This window comes from Anoplolepis gracilipes, chromosome 1 (genome assembly GCF_047496725.1).
Source record: "Anoplolepis gracilipes chromosome 1, ASM4749672v1, whole genome shotgun sequence".
NCBI classification, from domain to species: Eukaryota; Metazoa; Arthropoda; class Insecta; order Hymenoptera; family Formicidae; genus Anoplolepis; species Anoplolepis gracilipes.
The window spans coordinates 277,488-298,437 of record NC_132970.1 but is presented as its reverse complement, the minus strand read 5'-3'; the positions used below and the strand labels follow the sequence as shown (position 1 = coordinate 298,437).

The following is a 20,950-nucleotide window of genomic DNA, read 5'->3' as shown; positions in this document are numbered from 1 at the left end:
TTTTTTTTTTTTGCAGACTTTAGATAGTCTCATTAAAAAAAACTTGAATACGGAATAGATAACGTATAGTGCGTCACATAGTAATAAGCGAACGAATTAATGAAAAATATGCAATTGCATTATATTATAATATAGAAGTAATATTTTGCAATATCTTTAATAAAATATTAAATTTATAATATTTGCACAATATTATTGTAATATGTCGCAATATTAAAATATTCATGCAATATTTTAGCAATATTTCGTGCTGCAGAAAATAGTGATTCAATCGTATGTTACTGGCTATTAATTTAATTTGTTAAAGTTATAGTATATATAATTTCTCTCTCTGATCTTTTTTTTATAAAATCTTGAAACGATAATCTAAATTTAATATGTAATTTACATTAATAATGAAATATCACAGAATTCATTCAGCTTCCTCTCTATCAATCAAGATATAGTTTGCATTAGATCACTTTCACTTCGTGTTCGCCTTCTTCCGATGTTCTCTCAATTTTTTCTATTACGTAATGATGAAAAGAGTAATGAGTAGAGGTATTATGATCATATAATGTACATAAAAAACTATTCAAATAATTCGCATGAAGCAAAGAAAGCATTATCACCGGAAAGTATCATATTTGATTTCTTTCGACTACATCTTAATGTTTTCCTTTTAAATTTTCACCCTACCTTATTACTTACTTATATGTTCAGATCTGTAAATATTACCTTGCATGTATGTATAACTAAAGGGCTTTTAAAACGTTTGATTAAAATTTTATCAGTGCATGTAGAAATTCAAGCAAAACAATTTTTAATTAGATACCTAAAAAGAAGAAAAGAGGAAAAATATATACATAATACAATATTCGGCGAAAAAAATCAGTTCGAGATTACAGTTTTTTGAATAGAGAAATTGTTACTTACTTTATGACTGTTCACTTACTTCGCAATAACTGACCTATTTAATTGAATCCTTAGATTCCCTCTTTCGTTCTTCTCCCAGAATTCATAATGATATTATTTCTACTCTCTGCTAAAATCATCCGCTTCATTTTTATTCGTATAATCCATTAACGTTGCTAAAACATTTTTATTAACGATGAAAACTTTACTGTAGCCCAAGTCACGTAAGAAGAAGTTTCCGCAAATAATCCAATCAAATCCAGTAAAATAATCTAATCAAAAGTTGCTCCACTAGATTTCCCATATGCACTTATATGCTAATGCTGATATACATATACGAACAGCTCTAAGTCGCTTGTAAATATACGGGCTGATTCGGCCTACGATTCTCAGTCAATTGCTCCTTTGTGGGAGAGTGCTTACTGTATTGTGACCAAGCACGCGAGACTTCTTTGTCCACTTGAATTAATCCAGAAACGAATGAGGCTGTATCTACTTCCTACTATCGTACCTATCAAATCTAAGTTAACGCGAGTTTCACATGCACGAGTTTGCGTTCGATCGCAATGTCCCTCTGTTATTCCTAGAGTAGAGTTGAAAAAAAATAAAATCAACTTAATGCTACAACCTCGTTTCTTTTTTTAATCATCCAATGGTTAATTCAAAAAAACTTTTAGCTATATAATTATTGGAACAAGAAAAAATTATACCTAATTAATTAATTGTTTATTGTTTGAAGCACGATCATGAAAGTAGTTTAGCATTTTAGTGAATTTTTTTATATCAGTTTGTAGCAAATTAATCAAATATATAAAAATTATTTTTTAAGGTTTTTTTTATAAGAGATATCATTGTAACGTTGAATATTAATTTTTTTTTTAAATATAAATACTGTTTTTTTTTTTTTTTTTTTTCAAAAAATTGAAAATTCTTAATAAGTTTAATAAATTAATTCTAAATTTAATAAATGTTTTCTGGCTATAATTTATTTTAGAGATTTTTATTTTATTTATTTTCTTTAAAAAAAATTATGTCAAGAGTTTCAAGACGAAAAATATCGTTTCTATTTATCCATGTCTAATGCATTAAGAAAACATCAAGACAACTATTTTATCCTACGCGAGATTCTCGTCCTGATTGTCAAGTGTTTACTTCTTTCTGATTTCTAGAGAAGAAATAAAATAAAAATCTCTATGTTGTTTCAGTAATGGAAAGGCAAAAAGTATAGGGCGAGTTGCTCGCTTCTTTTGCTATGCGACCGTATTGTGTATTTTAATCAAGATGACGGCGTTAAAATATAAGTAACATTTATACTTTTTCGGACTTTAATATTTTTAGATATCTCTGTCAGGCGCGTAATTGCCTTGTTAAAAACAAAAAATTGAATAATCTAAATCATGATTTATCTACGATTGCTGAAAATCGGAAAATTAAAATAAGTTCGCTAAAAGTAAGGTAACATATTTTTAAAAACTAAAAAAACAGTCGGATATATATGGTATTCTTGCGCTCTTTTAGAGAAAACGTCGACGGTAATAATGAACATTACATTCGCCATTAACATGTCAGGAAATGAGAAATACCTATATATAATACCTATGCAAATGCGGCACGTTTGCCGGATGCTCGTAAAAGGCTACTAGTCAATGATTGTACATTTACGACTTCAGAATAGTTGTTTTCATTTTAAAACAAAGTAATATATATATGACTTTTTGCTTTCTTACTTGTAGACGTACAAAATATATGTTATAAAATTTATAAGTATCTATATATAATAAATTTTATAATTCCAAATTTAATGCAAACCAAGAATTTTCTTTGTTAAAAAGTCATAAAATTAAAACAAAGAGAAAAATTTTATGGAGAAAGCTTATAATGTAAATGTAAAACTAAAAGAAAAATAATAAATAAAAGTCAATTTTCCTTTCATTTATGATATTTTATTGTGGCATTTTATATTATTCATTTATATTATTATGCTTCAAATTAAAAATATAATAATTTTATATTTTAAAATAAAAAGTACGATGAGTTTTTACGATAACTTTTAGAAGAATATTTTCGAATAATTACAAATGATGTGTATATATATATATATATATATATATATATAACATCACTTATTAATTAAATAATAATAATCACTGATAAGCCTATACAAGTAAATGACATAAAGTAGTTAGTTTTTTGGAAATAATGATATTTATACTTGTCATTATAAAAATATAAATATCAAAATCATACACTTAATTTCAATTTTATTTTTAATTTAAATGAAGGTCAGTACACGTTGGGAATATTTATATGTAGATTAATATCTGACATCTATTGTTTAAGTTAAGAATAATAAATAAAATTATAGATGTACGATTTTAATATTTTTAATATGGTTGAAGAAATAGAATAGTAAGTATCAAAACGTCCCACATTTACCAATTATAATTATAATTAATGACAATAATAATAAATGTCACTATTTCAAAAAATTAATCCAACTTTATGTCATTTATTCGTAAAGGTCCGTCACTGATTGTTGTTTAATTTTTATAATACACTCTATTTTAAATTATTTATTTAACATTGTTTATTGCAAAGCAAAGCTGTATATAAACACGTAATGAAATATTTATGAGTTGACGGTGAAAAATACTCAACGAGGAAGAATACACTTTTCTCATAGATATCTTCTTACAGAAATCCTCAGATATCTTCTTATGGAAATCCCGCTATATGTTTAAAGCTCCAGAATAATAAAAAATACAAAAGAAGTATGCGCACGCATACACAAACACAGTGGTGATCAGGGTAATCTAACGTTTGATTATAAAATCATTGGCATGCTCTCCACGTTTCGTCGAACAGGAGCTACACGAGTGGCATTCGCAAGATAGCTACGTAGTTCGCTTTAGATGCATAAATGCTCTCGAGTTACAGTGCCAACGCTTCAATTTAAAAGTAAATAAGTTTGTGTTGCGGTTGATACGCGGCAGTAAAACGGAGTTTCTGGGAATGTAATACAAATCTTACAATACATCTTTTTCAGAAACATTGCTTTCGAAGAAATCATTAGAGTTATATGTATATGTATATGTAATTCGAGAAATATGTCGACAAATATTATATTACATTTTATGCAACATCATATATTATATCAATGATAAAAACAAAATATATTTCATCACAGAAAATAATAATATTGAATCAACAGCATTCAAGGAAAATATCAGTTTTATTGGTTTTATCTAACAATATATATAAGCCCGTGGGAAAGTAGTCAAAATTTGCCTTAAAATGGTCGAAATAAGTCATTTTTTATATTAATTCGATTAATTGTCAATTTTGTTGCAATTATTTAATTATTTATATTATATGTAATTTAGCTTTATAATTTCTTTTACTAAAAACTAAAGACACAATTTAAAATAAAACCCTTTAGAAATGCTAAATCTAACATAACAAAATCAGTATCATATAAAAATTAAAAAATAAATAATCAATTTATTTCAAGAATTTTAAATCTCATCAGATGCAACTGTATACATTGTACAGTTTTAAATATCTTAAAACACATTTCCACCACCATAGAGGCGCGTTATGTTTTTTACATTAGACCTTTGTCTGGAGCCCTATTATATTACTTTTCGTATTACACTGTATAACATCTCGTTTTATTCATCATCAGATTCTTAATCTTGTCAATTTCTTGGTTGATTGGGTTCGCTAATGTTCTATAAAGTCGAAATATCTATTCTTATATTTCTTTTTATGTTTTTGAAATTGTCTCTTCAACATTTAATTATTTTTATAAGCTACACAATTCATGAGACTTAAAATTCTTGAATAAATTGACTATTTTTTAATTTTTATATTATATTGATTTTGCTATGTTAGATATTTAGTATTTCTAAAGTGTTTCATTAAAAGTGTTCCTTTAGTTTTCAGTAAAGGAAATTCAGTAAAATAAAACTAAACCATAATATAAATAATGAAACAATTGCAAAATCGACAGTAATTAAATTATTATTAAAAGTGACTTATTTCCCTTTAAAGCGAATTTTGACCAATGTTGAGAAGAGAATTTCAAAAACATAAAAAGAAATATAAGAACAGATATTTCGACTTTATATAACATTAGCGGACCCGATCAACCAGGAAATTGAACAAGATTAAGATTCTGATGACGAATAAAAGAAACGTTTTCCCACAGGCTTATTGTTAGACGAATAAAATGAGTATTTTCGTATTCAGCAACTATAAGAAGATATATGTATGTAACTTACGTTACACTTTCTGGGCAAAAATCATTTTATTCCTCCTTTTACTTTTTTTTTATTAATTCAATAACATTATGAAATAGATCCGTAATCCCAATCCATACGCATATGATTTAATTAATAATATTATTAAATTAATTAAATAAATTTTAACTACGATAATGTTATTGATTTAATATTATTCTTTTTTCATTGTATAAAAAGAAAGGTAAAATAAAAAGTTATACATTTTTGAATTAAGATTGATTATCATATATGTATCGATTTTTTTATATATACTGTCCTCATTGAAAGCAAATTTAGGAGATGTCTTAAGCTCGTGTTACGTACTACGTATTGCGGATCGCAAATTGGAATTCAGCAAATAAAGAGCCATCTATTCTGCGATTTATTGTCTCCTTTTGATTGGCTAAATCTTAATCAGATAGTATGACACGGGCTTTACGAAAAGCCTAGCGAGCAAAAAATTCAACTTTCGTAAAGACGATTGTGTCTCGTTCGATGTCTCTGCAAGAAGCGATTACAGTGCTTAACGGAAAGAAGATATTGCCTCGAGACATAATTTCAAACCGGAAGGAATTTTCTCGGAAACTTTTGCAATGAAGCAAAAACGAGTCGCCTTCGAAAGGTGTAATTGGCCTGAGAGTAATAATTCACGCTGGGGAGACATCGCTCGCATCGGCATCTTATTAAAACCGCATTAACAACATTAAGTAAACTTAGTCAACAAATCGAATTACAAAAAGTGTTAGCGTATTATAAATTACTCTGGTAATTCGATTTATGCGATAAATCGCGATATATCTTTATTTTATTCTTCATTCGATCCATTATTATTTCATCGTAAAATTCTATTAAAATGATAATATGCGAAAAAAGTTAAAATTAAACTTTATTGTATATTTAATTTATTTATTTGTTTCAAACTTTTATATTTAGGCCTTTTGCGCAAATAAAACATTTAAAACTTTTCAGTAAAAGATTTAAAAATATCAAATACTAAATTTACTATTCTAACATAGAAAATGAAAAAAGATTTACTTTTTTGTAGATTTGTTATATTTTTAATATAAAGATAAAAATATTAAATATATAAATTTCCAATCTAAAAGCTAAAAAAGATCAATTATGGTTTTCAAATTATTTTTTCCTGAAAATGAAAAAGATTTACTGTACATTTCGCGTTATTCGCATATCTAAGCGTAGCACACCAAATGGATCATATTTATCTACACGAAAGATTTTACGAAACTAGGTAAAACTATTTAATTAATCTACCTAGAACTATTAAATTTAATATTAATAATTAATTAATAAGAGTTTTCACAAAATGAAATCCAGCTTCATACACCCAAATGGAATTGCGTGAAATATGCTATACGATCATCGTGACAAAAAAAAAAATTAATTTCACGAAAACGTAGTAAATTACCTTATTATTAAAAACCTGATGTCATCCCAAGTTTCATCCTAATCCTCTGTCGATGTATTTTCGAAAGCACAAAACACTCACAAAAAACTTGCACTTAAATGACCATGAGTACACTAATTAATCACTTATGACGCTCGCGCGACATTTTGCACGACACTGCCGATAATAATCGCACTCCTCGGTCCGAACTTATTTTCTCGCTTGATTGTCGCCACACGAATAATAAAATTACACGTACAACGCGTTATATATAATACACGATACAAAAACTCGGTGCATTCTTTTGCGCGGATTAATAAATAATACCCTGAAACGATTGTCTGTCTATCAACTCGGCACTCCCGACACTTGTTCCCACTCACCCGCGAAATTCTCCCTTTCGACCGATTTAAGACGCGCGAAACAGAGGATCAACATCGCCCAGCAGTGATCTCTCTGATACTGACCTCCCCTCTACGGGATATTGAACTTGGTATTACTGCGCGCATTAAGCCTTGTCTACAGTAAGTCGTTGACGTAGGAAGCCCCAACCAATCACGATTGAATTTAGAAAAGAATAATCCAACGCAATTGGTTAAACTTCTTATGATCATCGACTTATTGTAGACAAGGCTTTGCGTAAATAGGCGCCTGGCAACGTGCAGGTGTTCGTCGACAAATTCCGAGAATCATCTCCGATGTTTTTTTCCCGGAATACTCTTTGCGCTGTACATACATGTTACTGCTCCGTATTCCTTGTTCCGCGACGAAATAATATGATAAAAATTTCTACATGAGACAATATTATAGTAGAAATTAGAATAATTATAGAATAATTATCGTGGAATATACTAATTGTACATATACATATATAAAAGAAATAGCAGGATGATTTTATTCAATATTATATATTCAATAATATTATACACCTATATTATATTTTAAAGAAATATTGCAATTATTCAAAAATCTTTAAATATCAAACTATTGCGTAATCATTTATAAACAATAAAAAATATACATAATTTATAATTTTTATACATATATGCACAATTAATTTTTTGTAGATGATCGGAAAATATCTCGCGGAGCACGCACTCGATACATTATATACTTTAATAGTCTGATGTAAATTATTAGATATAGTGTAGCGATGATTATAAATCGATTCTGGTAGCATACGGAGGAAGCGGCTCTTTCTGGCATCACTGCGTGTGCGTAATAGGCGCGTGTAGCTCTCGTCGACGAATTCTGAGAATCATCCCTGTTTTTTCTTACCGCTCTATCTATATTTTTTCTTCCGCGACGAAATAATATGATAAAAATTTTTACATGGAGAAAATATTATAGTAAAAATTAGAATATATAATATATTGTAATCATAGAATATACTGCTTAATGTAAAAATATATATTATATACAAAATATACGCGCTTAATATTTTTATTCAATAATATATATGAATATTACATACGAATATTATGTTTTATGAAGAACTATTGCAATTTCAAATTTTAATGCAAACAACTCGACAAATAAATATACAATCGTTAACAAATAATTTATCATCTGTATAGTATGTATATGTGCACAATTAATTATTATAGACAATTTATTATAGACGAAACACGAACGTCTCACCTCGGTATTTATGTATACGGCGTCTCAAGTAATCTAATTTTTACTATAATATTTAATTAATATTTTAATAATTTTTATGAATAGATGCTTGTGAGGCATTCTAGTGTAAACTATAAAGATTTTAAATTACAGATAATAATAGTAGATTATATATATATTAATAATATAATATATAAAAAAAAAACTATAAATAATTATAATTAGAATTATAACTTAGTTCTATATATATTATATTATTAATATATATATATATATATATATTAGGTTTTATATATAATATATAAGACTATACTTTATAATATGTTGCATCACACTGTAACATTTTAATTATGTCTCATTAAACTGTCATCGAACTTTCCGCGATTACTTTCACACCTCTCTCTCTCTTTCTCTCTCTCTCTCTCTCTCTCTCTCTCTCTCTCTCTCTCTCTCTCTCTCTCTCTCTCTCTCTCTCTCTCTCTCTCTCTCTCTCTCTCTCTCTCTCTCTGTCACGACATCATCGACCGCCAATCACATACGCGGTTAAAAAGGCAACAATACAAGCGATACATATCGACCCGAAACGTAAACTTCTCACGTCTACATGACTTTTTTTATATTTGAAAGTTATCATTCTCGTTATCGCTTTCGCTATGAAATAAATGTTCTCCTAAGTAAAAAGAGCATAGTCATGGAATTATACGATAGCTTAAAAAAGCTTTAACGCGATCACAAGCAAGAGTATAATAATAAGGAGAACCTTGTTTCGGCTCTTTTAAACTTTGCGGAACAAACTTTAAATCGGACCGGAGCAAACAAGAGAGCTTAAACATTGATGAATCGAAAGATTTTAGATTCGTGCTAAGTCGATTCGATTTAAGTTTTCCTGATACACGTTCAAACTTTCCATTCTGTTTTGATACATATTATATGCTGGATATTTTGCACATGACCGGTGTATCAATCATGTAAAATTATTTTTTGCATTCTGCAAAAAAAAATTATAAAAAGAAAATTAAAAAATGTGTGTCATTTTATTTACAAAATAACAAGAAAAATCCAGGTAAAACAAATATAAGATTAAACTAAATAAAATTGTTAGATATAATTTTAATAAACATAAAAAGTATTAAATGTAATTAATTTGCGAAGCTTTCGTGCAAAAGTTCAACTCTCTACGACTGGAAATATTAGACTCATTCTGTGCCAATTTAGTCATTAATTCAGCCGCGTATCATGCATACTCTATTATAATTCATATATTTCAATCATTAAATAAAATGTATATGTGTTTATATGTATGTTCTTCATTATTACAAATAGGTATTACATGAGTATATGAGTAATTTTAATAAATATATAATTCATTTAATTTGAATTGAAACATGAAATCGAAAATGCACGAATAAAACCACATAAGATTGAAATTTCCACTTGAATTAACAAAATCATTTATTTTAGCCGTAATTTAGATATTTATGATATCTTCTATCTCGCAACTTGCAGTATAATATAAAATATAACAAGTATATAATTATAATATAATAAATAATAATAATAATATAATATAAGAATAATAATATAATAAATATAATTATAATATAATAAATTAGATTAGACAGCGAGATTACCGAAGACAAACATTTCTTTGAGATTATCGAAAAGTATCTACTATTTCTTGCAATATTAATTTCTTTTCTAATACAAATCGAGTTCTTTGAAAATCTCAAAACTATTTTATATCCCTTACGTAACAAAATTATATATCAAATATATAATAAATATAATTTAAATATTATAAAAATTTAATAAAATTTAATAATAACAAATTTTTAAACACAAGTGCGTTTCGAAAAATTATTAAAATTTTAAATTTCCGTGCGTACTTATATTATTGTAATAGTACAAATATTTTCTCCATATATCTTTTGCCAGATATCAGACACGTGGATAATTGCATCACGTGCTGCTTGCACATGTGAAGAGGTAAAAAGCCATTATTCGTGACAAGCACTCGGTTAACGTAAAGTAAAGTGTACGCCGTATGTACATAGTAAACATTTTGTACCGAGAATTAGTGTATTCGTCGTGTGCATGCACGCATGTGTATATGTAATGTGTATATCTGGTTACGAGAGAAACACTATGTTTAAATGTTGAAATGAAACGAGAACGAGAGAGGCTCTCACTCACAAATTCATCATCATCGTTCGATTAAAGTCCCATCCATTACGATATCGCGAATCGTTCCGTCAGAAATTTACTGCGCCGTATATTGAAAACGCATTTCCGATGCATGTGACATGCATGCGTGTTACCGAAACATGTTGCACGTGAAAATCGAATAATGACAACACGCTGCTATTAGCTGTTTAAAGTGAGTTAAGTTGCTATAATTTGTCGCAAAGAGAGTAACAGTATTTTGCGAGTTAATGATAATACCACGATATTTTACTGTAAATACAATTTAATGCAATTAAGAAGAAAATTATTAATCTCATACTTTTTCACAACAGCGTAATTAATCGAGAATTTCGTTATTGCCGATAAAAACCGTTATGTCGACGAATACTTCCTTCTTGCGATTATCTATGGTAATATTATCTACTTTATGTAGTTTCAATGCATAATAATAAATGTGAGAATATTATTGTGTTACAAAATATTACAATAAAACTTGTTAAATGCCTGAAATGTTTTAACTTTTATACATAAAAAATGTAAAGTAGATTTTTGTTACGTAACATCAAATATATTTATAGCTTTGTGATCACACACAGGATATATGTATAGTATACATATATCCCTGTGTGTGATCACAAAGCTATAAATATATTTGATACAAAATATTATAACAAAACTTGTTAAATGCCTGAAATGTTTTAACTTTTATACATAAAAAATGTAAAGTAGATTTTTGTTACGTAACATCAAATATATTTATAGCTGTGTGATCACAAAGCTATAAATATATTTGATGTTACGTAACAAAAATCTACTTTACATTTTTTATGTATAAAAGTTAAAACATTTCAGGCATTTAACAAGTTTTGTTGTAATATTTTGTAACACAATAATATTCTCACATTTATTACATATAGTAAGATATATATATATATATATATATATATATATATATATCTTGAAATAATAATATAAATTAATATTATATAAATGTTTAATAAAATTTATGGATATCTATTATTGAATTTTATATATATATATATATATATATATATATATATATATATATATATCGATATCCATAAATTTTATTAAACATTTATATAATATTATTTTCAAAAAATTTCTTAAAATTAAACAATTATATAACCTTTTAAAAAACTAAAAAAATAATATTTTAAATAATGTGAACCTCTCTCTCCTCTTTCTCTCTTTCGTTTTCCATATTATTTTACGTGAATAACTTTTTCTTTTATAAACTACAGTAAATTCTTTACGTCCTCGAAAAAAAGAATATATCCATCGAATATTTTAGAAATTATATTTTACTACCTAAATTTTGCAAATATCATATTAAATATTAATCGTATAAATGGAAACAATGTTATCAATATTTTTCAGAGCACTCTCACCACCGAGCAAAACCAAGTATTAAAATTTTCAAAGAATTGCACAAAATATAAGTAATCGCAGATTACATGATAACGATATAATTTTCATATTTTTATTTATTTCAACCATTATTTTGATTGTAACGGAATTTTAAAGATCTTCGAAGAATATCAATATAAAATTTAACAATCTCTTTTAACTTCGTGCGAATTATCTCGATGCAAATTCGATATGATATGACTTATATTGAAAGATCTCTTTAGATATGAAATATTTTTTATATACAATATGCTTCTGTCAACTGAAACTGGCCGGCAATCTTTCCTAAGTAAAGATAGAGGAAAATGGTAAAAGATCATCTTATATGGTTTGGCGTTATTCAATTTCCCTTGTAATCCTATTTCTTTTGCAGGGATATATCTAAAGCGCACATTTCTCTTCGCCATCTTTCTGGAAATTCACATAGAAAAGACTGACGTTTCAGTTTTCAAAGTCTTCCTACGTACACTGATATATTCGAATTACGGAAATATCTTTCATTAAATACTTAAATCGATGCGGCTAACTGATATACTGAAATCATTCATGCAATAAATTAATTGCATGAAAAAAACGAAGATGAGAAATATAAAATAGTCATCCTGAGGAAATATACGAGAAAAAGTTCCGTGATTTTAATTACATTATAAATACAATAATTATTATTGAAATTCTCCATGTAACATACATCATGTATTTTTTATTTATGATTTAATTAAATCAATTCTGATCAAGTTTCACTAGAAAGAATAAAAATCTTATTATTGAATGAAATTTATATTAATATTACTATATAAACTTTTATCTTATTGCAAAATTACAATGACGTGAAAAATATAATTTAATAAAATATATTAAATACACACAATTTAACAATAAAATTTATAATTATATAAGTTTAATTAATAAGTTTATAAAATTGAATTGTTCATTGAATTATATCAAACATCAAAACCGGCAAAATAATAAGAGAAGATAATTGTTAATCTTTGAAGCAGAAATATGTGACATGAAAATTTTTCTCGTTTCATTGGAAATTATAGTAGAAGACCGAAAAGATGATAAACATCTGCGTGATATCATCTGATCGCGCGATTAAAATAACACGAGTGAAACAAATCGCAGTATAAGATCGGACGCGAGTGATGTCATGCAAGAACACGTCGAGAATCACTAACCTCGATCCTCCGTGGCCATTGGACCGCTTACCGCTGCTCTCATCGTCCTCGTCGTCCTCGTCGTCCCTTGAAGTAGCCAACGACTGGGGAACCGAAGAGGGAGCGCTGCTGCCGGAATCGGGCCCAGGGCCCATCCTCAAACCGGAAGCACCGCTGCAAGACGGCGCCAGACCACCCTCTCCCTGCCCTTCCTCCTTCTCTCGGTCCACCTATAATTTTACAACAAACCGAAATTTTAAAGCGAAACTATTAACATATAATATATTTTAATACCAATCATAAATAAGCGGACGATTTCCATTTCCTTTTTCAATTTAAATATTTACATTATTTATAAATATTAATATAATATTTTATATTATATTATTTATATTATTTATAAATATTTTATATTATTTAGAAATAAATTCGTAATTTAAGAAGGATAAAATATGCTGATTTTTGCCCAAAAAGTGTAACGTAAGTTACATATATTTTCTTATAATTTTTGAGTTGCTGAATACGAAAATATTATTTTATTAGCGTAAGCCCGTGGGAAAGTAGTCAAAATTCGTCTTAAAATGGTCAAAATAAGTCATTTTTTATATTAATTCGATTAATTGTCGATTTTGTTGCAATTATTTAATTATTTATATTATATGTAATTTAGCTTTATAATTTCCTTTACTAAAAACTAAAGACACAATTTAAAATAAAACCCTTTAGAAATGCTAAATCTAACATAACAAAATCAGTATCATATAAAAATTAAAAAATAAATAATCAATTTATTTCAAGAATTTTAAACCTCATCAGATGCAACTGTATACATTGTACAGTTTTAAATATCTTAAAACACAGTTCCACCACCATAGAGGTTTCACCACCATAGAGGCGCGTTATGTTTTTTATATTAGACCTTTGTCTGGAGCCCTATTATATTACTTTTCGTATTACACTATATAACATCTCGTTTTATTCGTCATCAGATTCTTAATCTTGTCAGTTTCTTGGTTGATCGGGTCCGCTAATGTTCTATAAAGTCGAAATATCTATTCCTATGTTTCTTTTTATGTTTTTGAAATTCTCTTTTCAACATTTAATTATTTTTATAAGCTACACAATTCATGAGACTTAAAATTCTTTGAATAAATTGACTATTTAATTTTTAATTTTTATATTATATTGATTTTGCTATGTTAGATTTAGCATTTCTAATGGGTTTCATTTTAAAATGTTCCTTTAGTTTTTAGTAAAAGAATTTATAAAACTAAACTGTAATATCAATAATTAAATAAATAATTACAAAATCGACACTAATTGAATTACTATTAAAGGTAGACTTATTCCTCTTTAAAACGAATTTTGACCACTTTCCCACGGGCTGAGACCAATAAAACGGATATTTTCGTATTCAGCAACTCAAAAACTATAAGAAAATATATGTGACTTTTCTACGTTACGACTTTTATACGTTTCTGGATAAAAATCAGGACAATATACCCACACTCCTTTAAATATCAATAATATTTTAAAGTAAAATAAAATTAAACTGACTTTAATTTAATTAGAAATCAAAAAAAATTGTAAGTTTCGGAATGGACGCACATAAAGCAAATATAACTGATCGCATTTTGTGCGTTAAAAATGCAAGAGAATATAATAACTTTTTTTACTAAATAACTCTCATACAATTAAATGATAACTATTCGTTTATTAATACAAGACGTTATAATCACAAATGGCAAAGCTGAATAACGCAAGGTACACAAGTATTGTTATCGCACAGATTGTTAATTACGTTTTATTTAACGGATAAAAAATAAGGCTTAATAACATTACATTATTTTTATTTAAATAATAAAATAAAATAATAAAATAATAAAATAATAAAATAATAAAATTAAAATAATTTCATATTTATATACTTGAATCGATATAACTTATTTCGCTACGTAGAGAACTTATCATATCATTATATCCGTATCAGATCATTGTTCAAGAGGGCATTCGATCGGAATGCTCCCGTTTTTCGTCCCGTGATCAATCATGCGTGTCTTCTACAATGATTGACACGTCACAAGTGAACCGGCAAAATCAGATCATATCTAAAGAGGACGAAACTTGCGTGTTATGATTGAATGTTAGCGCTTCCAGCTGTTTTCATCTCGTAACTATTGAAGACCGATTCCGAACAGAAATCATTGATAACTGACCAATCAAAATCGGAAATTGTAAAAGTTACATGATAAGTTGCCTCATTGGAGGAAAGTGGTAAACAGAATAACGGATATCTAACGTAATCTACTTTAACATACTTTATCATAACTGCAGTTTTAATCAGCTTTGACAAAACGTACTATAGTAGTAGAAAAGACAGAAAAAAACAAAAATTGATACAATTATATGTACTATGCACACACACACACACACACACACACACACACACACACACACACAATAAGTTATATGTTAAACTCACATTCAGTAGTAAACTTATCTTTAGGCTAATTTAAAGTCGCAATCTTTTCTGATTGTTGATAAAAATTAAAGATATTTAGGATAATATTATTTAAAAATTTTTCACAATTAAATTTTTTAATATTAAATATTTTACAACAAAAACTTTAATTAAAATTTTATCAAAGTATAATAACATCTATTTAAAATTAAATGAAAAAAATATAAAAACATTATAATTTATTTTATATTATATAAATTTAATTTATGATGAGTGAATTTCAATTTTTCTAGTTCTAATTCCAAAGCTGCAAATATTTTCATTAAGAAAAGATTTTTAATTTTGCCAGATAATCTGTTGATGCCGTGAGTTGGATAATCTGCATATTCTGGTCTGTAGTTCCACTGGCGTTGTATGTACATACATACATGGCGAGAGAAAATGCATGACAAAGGACAAAAGTTGTTTACAGTTAAAGCTGAAGATGACGTGGTCGTAAATTCTTCGCTGGAATTTATGAACTTTAATTAATGAAAAGTTATATATGTACATATATATATTATCTGTCCTTTATTAAATAATACTTCCTTTTCATTAATCAATAGAGATTTCTCATAAATTAATTTCTCTTAATCACAATTCTTTTTCCTACAAAAACATCCTACAACAATATCACACGATTTAATTTATTTAATTAAAACTCATATAATTTATATTGCCTTTAATTTTTTTTATGTATTATATATATTTTTATTTTTATTTATTATATACATCTTTCTTCTTGATATATTATTAATCATAAAATTAATAATAATCTATTATTAATTTATTTTGTAATGAATCCCAAGGATAGAACCGTTTCCGTAAATAAATGACATTCTCCAGTACTGACACATGTAATCGAACCTAAAGTATAAATAGCTCTAGAAATAGATTTTGTCTTTCCATATGCTATTGCGGTCGGTTAGAACCTACGTTTCGTTTTAGGATCCGGCATTGGATCCTTCTGTCCCAAGGTTTCAATTCAAAAGCCTTAGCAGCTTAATTCTATCTGACTGAGACGGAAAATGCAACGTATTTTTCCGAGAAAATATCTTATTTACTATAATTTGATAGAAAATTTATTGCAAATATGACAGACTAGATATTTGTTTTGACATCTAACTTCTGTTTCTGCGAGGACACTTATTTAATTCAGACGCTTATTTAACGCTATACTTTATACGGGCTTTGTCTTCAAGGAAGACAAGTTGACGCAACTTGCGTGAAAAAAAATACCTGGTTAAATAGCAATCTTTTTTCCCCACTCGTTCTACCGCGTGGAAGAGATTTTATTTTTTATAAATAGGTCGAGTGCGTTAAAAGCTACAATTCGTTGGAAAGAGTTACGCGTGTACATAGAAATGTTTAATGTGTCGAAAGAAAAGCGATATGCGGATGAATTCCTCCGGTATTCATACGACACCCGTGCACATGAATCAGACAAACAAGTAGATATATAGAATATGCAATATATATAAATATATGAGACACATAGATATGTGACATATATGGATGTGTGTAAACGAATATATGTGAACCTACGCGGCACTGCAGTTGTCAGTGATGCTGCAACCATTTCGATCTACATATTCGTCTGAGTTTTGCTCGAGCGCACATGTAGAGAAAAAGAGAGAAAGAGAGAAAGAGATAGAAAATGCATGTCCGTATTTCATTTTATTTTATATTCAAATATATCGAGGGGAAAGAGAGAGAGAGAGAGAGAGAGAGAGAGAGAGAGAGAGAGAGAGAGAGAGAAAGAGACATCTCTCGCCGGAAGCGCATTAATAAAATTACTAAATGCTTGTTCGTTTTCCGTTCATTTCTTTCGACACTTATCTAGATGTGCAGAAACCAGCGAATAATATTCGTTTGAATAATAAATAAATGTTCAATAGAACTCGAAGAGATATCGCGGCTTCGATAACGAAATGTCAAACGTTGTTGGTGATATTTATCATTACACGAATGTTTCCAAAGTTAAAGTTATCTCGCGCGAAATAAAAATCTCGCTACGCGATAATAAAGATTGGTCCACGACAATCGCGTGTAAAATATGTGACATACGATATACGATACAGAATAATACAGTACAGTTTTTGATGTAATTATACATACAACTTTTACGAACAATGTAGCTTTATAATTTAAACTTGTGATACTACATCTACCGCGGAAACACTCGGCAAGAGGAAGAGAGGGAGGGAAAGAGAGAGAGAGAGAGAGAGAGAGAGAGAGAGAGAGAGAGAGAGAATTCCTGAAATATGTACATGTATATGTATGTACATATATATCGTATATACATGAGGAGCGATACAATAGTTAGTCAGCCAATATGGATAGTACGCCCCGAATTAGACACATTGCCATTGTTCGCCGCTCTTGTTCCAAGCGAGAGCTTAACGGTGTCCAGATAATAATAATACCTTTGTGTTAAAACAGCTCTCTCGAATGTAATACTCTTACTCTGTCTCTCTCTCTTTCTCTCTCTCTCTCTCTTTCTCTTTTTCTTTTTTCTTTCTCACTTTACCTACATTTATTATAGTTATAAGCCGCTACACCGGTTGCAAATCCTGTAACGCCATTACGCTGTAAACTGCATCATTATTTTCTCAAGTCTACAGTTTGTCGAGCTTAGCACGACTTGATATAATACAGAATCTTATTTTAATTTTATAATGACATATTTTATGACCTGATATCCTGAAGGGGAAGATTGATTATATATAAGAAGGAGAGTATGGAAAGTATGAAAATCTTGAAAAATCTAGAAAAATATGAAAATCGAGAGCTTTCCAAAATGCTATAATAAAACTTCTTTTAGTTAAGACTTAAGACTGAGGTATTTTAAAGTTTGTTATGATACTTTTCAATATAAAATATAAAATAAATGAAAAAAAAAAAAAATCTTGGCTTAGATTCTTTTTCTATAAAACTTATGGCTTTCGAAATTTTTCAGGGTTTCCATACTTTTTCCTCATCCTGTGTATGTATACATATATTTATTTATTTATACAGAGTGTCTTATATAATTGGTGAAAAACTTGCTAATAGCAAATTCTTGAGATCATTTGGAGTCGATTTTTTCTCAGCGAAAATATCGAGAGGCTTTATCATTTTTTGCAAGTTTCCAATTTTTATCATTATATATCTTTGTAATTACGCTTTAAATTAAAATTCTATTATAGTAAACTCTATCTGAAATTAACTGTAGAATGTAGTTTTGATAATTTTTTAACTCCGAAAAATTTATAATAGTTTGCGAAAAGCGCCTTTTTTAATCGCTCATAATTCAGAAATTATTGATGCCTCAATATTTTTGCTGAGGAACAATCGTCTCCAAATAATCTCAAGAATCTACCATTAGCAGGTCTTTCACCAAAACCAGGACATCCTGTATATATATATATATATATATATATATATATATATATATAAATAAAATAAATTTCTCTCTTTTACAATTACCTTTGATCTCTGCGGTATTTTACCGTTTCTATCAAATAAAGTGTGTTATTTTATTCAATTACATACACGATTATGTAATAATCGTATTAAGTATACACTTTTATCGGTAATCTGGCGCCGTACTCGCAATTATCCCTAAATGAAACGCGACATGTGTTTCGCAATTTTGCATTTCGCGAATGACGGTATCTCATTCGTTCGTCCATCAAAACGGTATAATACGTTGCTGTGCTAGTTTAAATCACATATGCGCATTTATATAACTGAATTTCTAGAGAAACGTAGGCGGCGTAGTCGACTATCAGTTGCGACGACAGGATCTTTTTTTCTTTCTTTCTTTCTTTGCTTGCACGTGATAAAAGGGAATTAAATAAATAAATAAAATACGCGGGGAAAAAATACTCGACTTGCTATTGTTCGACGTTTTCGAAGTGCTCCTTTTTTCTGGTACTATATAGCAAAAGTTCTGCGGCGAAGGAGCAATTTGCAGCAGTCTCACGGCTGTAAATTGGACGAACCCGAGAATGTCGGTAATGTCGAAGGGTCAATCGGTTCATTCGACTGCGAACCGCTTGTTTAAACCAGTTCTATCAGGAAGCTTTTTGTTTTCATAAAAAAAGAAATTTCAAGAAAAATAAACGTTCTCTTTCAAGAGTTTTTTCTTTCACAGAACCGATTTCAATTTCTCCGCCATTGTATAAAAATCAATCGTGGATAATTTAAGATCCCGCAACATACAATTCAGATTCAACATTTTCCTGGAAAATAGATAATAAATAAATAAATATACCAGGGAATTATTAAAATGATGAAAAAATGATTCACAATGGCTTTTGATTCACAATAATAATAGTAAAAACGTAATAAATCATATAATGTAACAAATAATGTGATAACAATAGAAAAAATATATATTTTTCATTAAATAAACTTTTATATAAAATTCAGAGCAAGAATGAAAAATGTTCATAATTTGCAAGATATAAAAAATTGATGTACATTAAAAAATTTAATGTAATATTTAAATTGATATGAAAATTTATATCTAAAAAGAGCAAATTTTATTAATAACAAGTTCAATTTTGCTCTGAATATTTAATATGTATCGTCGATTTGATCTCATTGATTGATTTTGCGATATCAGCTGCGATACCAGCTTCCGCGGGACTTTCTATCGATTACAAGAGCTTGTGCTCTCTCCTCTTTAAAATACTGCGTCAAATTTCATATACATGAAAATAAAAAAAAAGAAAGCATCGATCTATATACAATGCTGCAACAATAGCTTTCCCACGTGTGCGCTTTGGTCTATGTAATTTCGTAAAATTGTTCGGCAGCAATCATTGATCTTCAAAAGAGACGGTGCGGAAAAAGAGATGGAAACAGTTAATTATATGTGCCTTTTTACGCGTGCTATGTGATTTATGTACGCTGAGAGCGTTACGGATTAAGATTTTTAGAACGATTAATAATAGAAAAATAACACGACAGAAAAACAACAAACAATATCTTCTTCTGTTTCTAAAGAAACTGGATGTCTGAAGTAAAATTGTTTAAACAACTACGCGCGCACGAGCAGTCAACTGATTATTATCGCAAGAAGATGTTACAAACTTAAATGCTATTTTTAATAATTATTTTATAAAAATGATTTATTAAATTCTAAAATTTTAAAAATAAATAAAAAATGAGAGTAAAAATTTTGTATAATTTAGAAGCATAGAAAAAAATAACATAGAGAAATTACAAAATCTGAAAATTATTGAAATAAGCTGACTGTGAAATAAATTGAAATAGGATTTTTTACAAATTATTTTGATTTCACGAGGAGGATTAAATAACCTTGTAATTGCTGTGATTGACAGTTTATTTACCTTTAAACTAACTTAAATGCAAAACTATCCTGTCAAGTACGATCGGCACCATTAACGTCAGTCTTCGCACATCGTTCCTTCTGCTTGAATCCTAAAGACATTAATCGAGTTTGACGTAACATCCTATTTTCCTC

General features: G+C 28.3%; 1 protein-coding gene across 15 annotated transcripts in view; it reads right to left on the bottom strand.

The window, feature by feature from the left end:
• The window catches only part of LOC140671401 (uncharacterized), a 156,416-nt gene that overhangs the window by 51,207 nt on the left and 84,259 nt on the right, over nt 1-20,950 (bottom strand). For 14 of the 15 annotated variants that reach the window (XM_072902673.1, XM_072902665.1, XM_072902681.1 and 11 more), the window contains one exon: nt 12,996-13,204. In XM_072902673.1, coding sequence (XP_072758774.1) covers nt 12,996-13,204 — 209 coding nt within the window. Of the gene's footprint in view, nt 1-6,603; nt 7,983-12,995; nt 13,205-20,950 lie in introns of those variants that run through there. The other variant, XM_072902762.1, reaches the window with a different exon arrangement.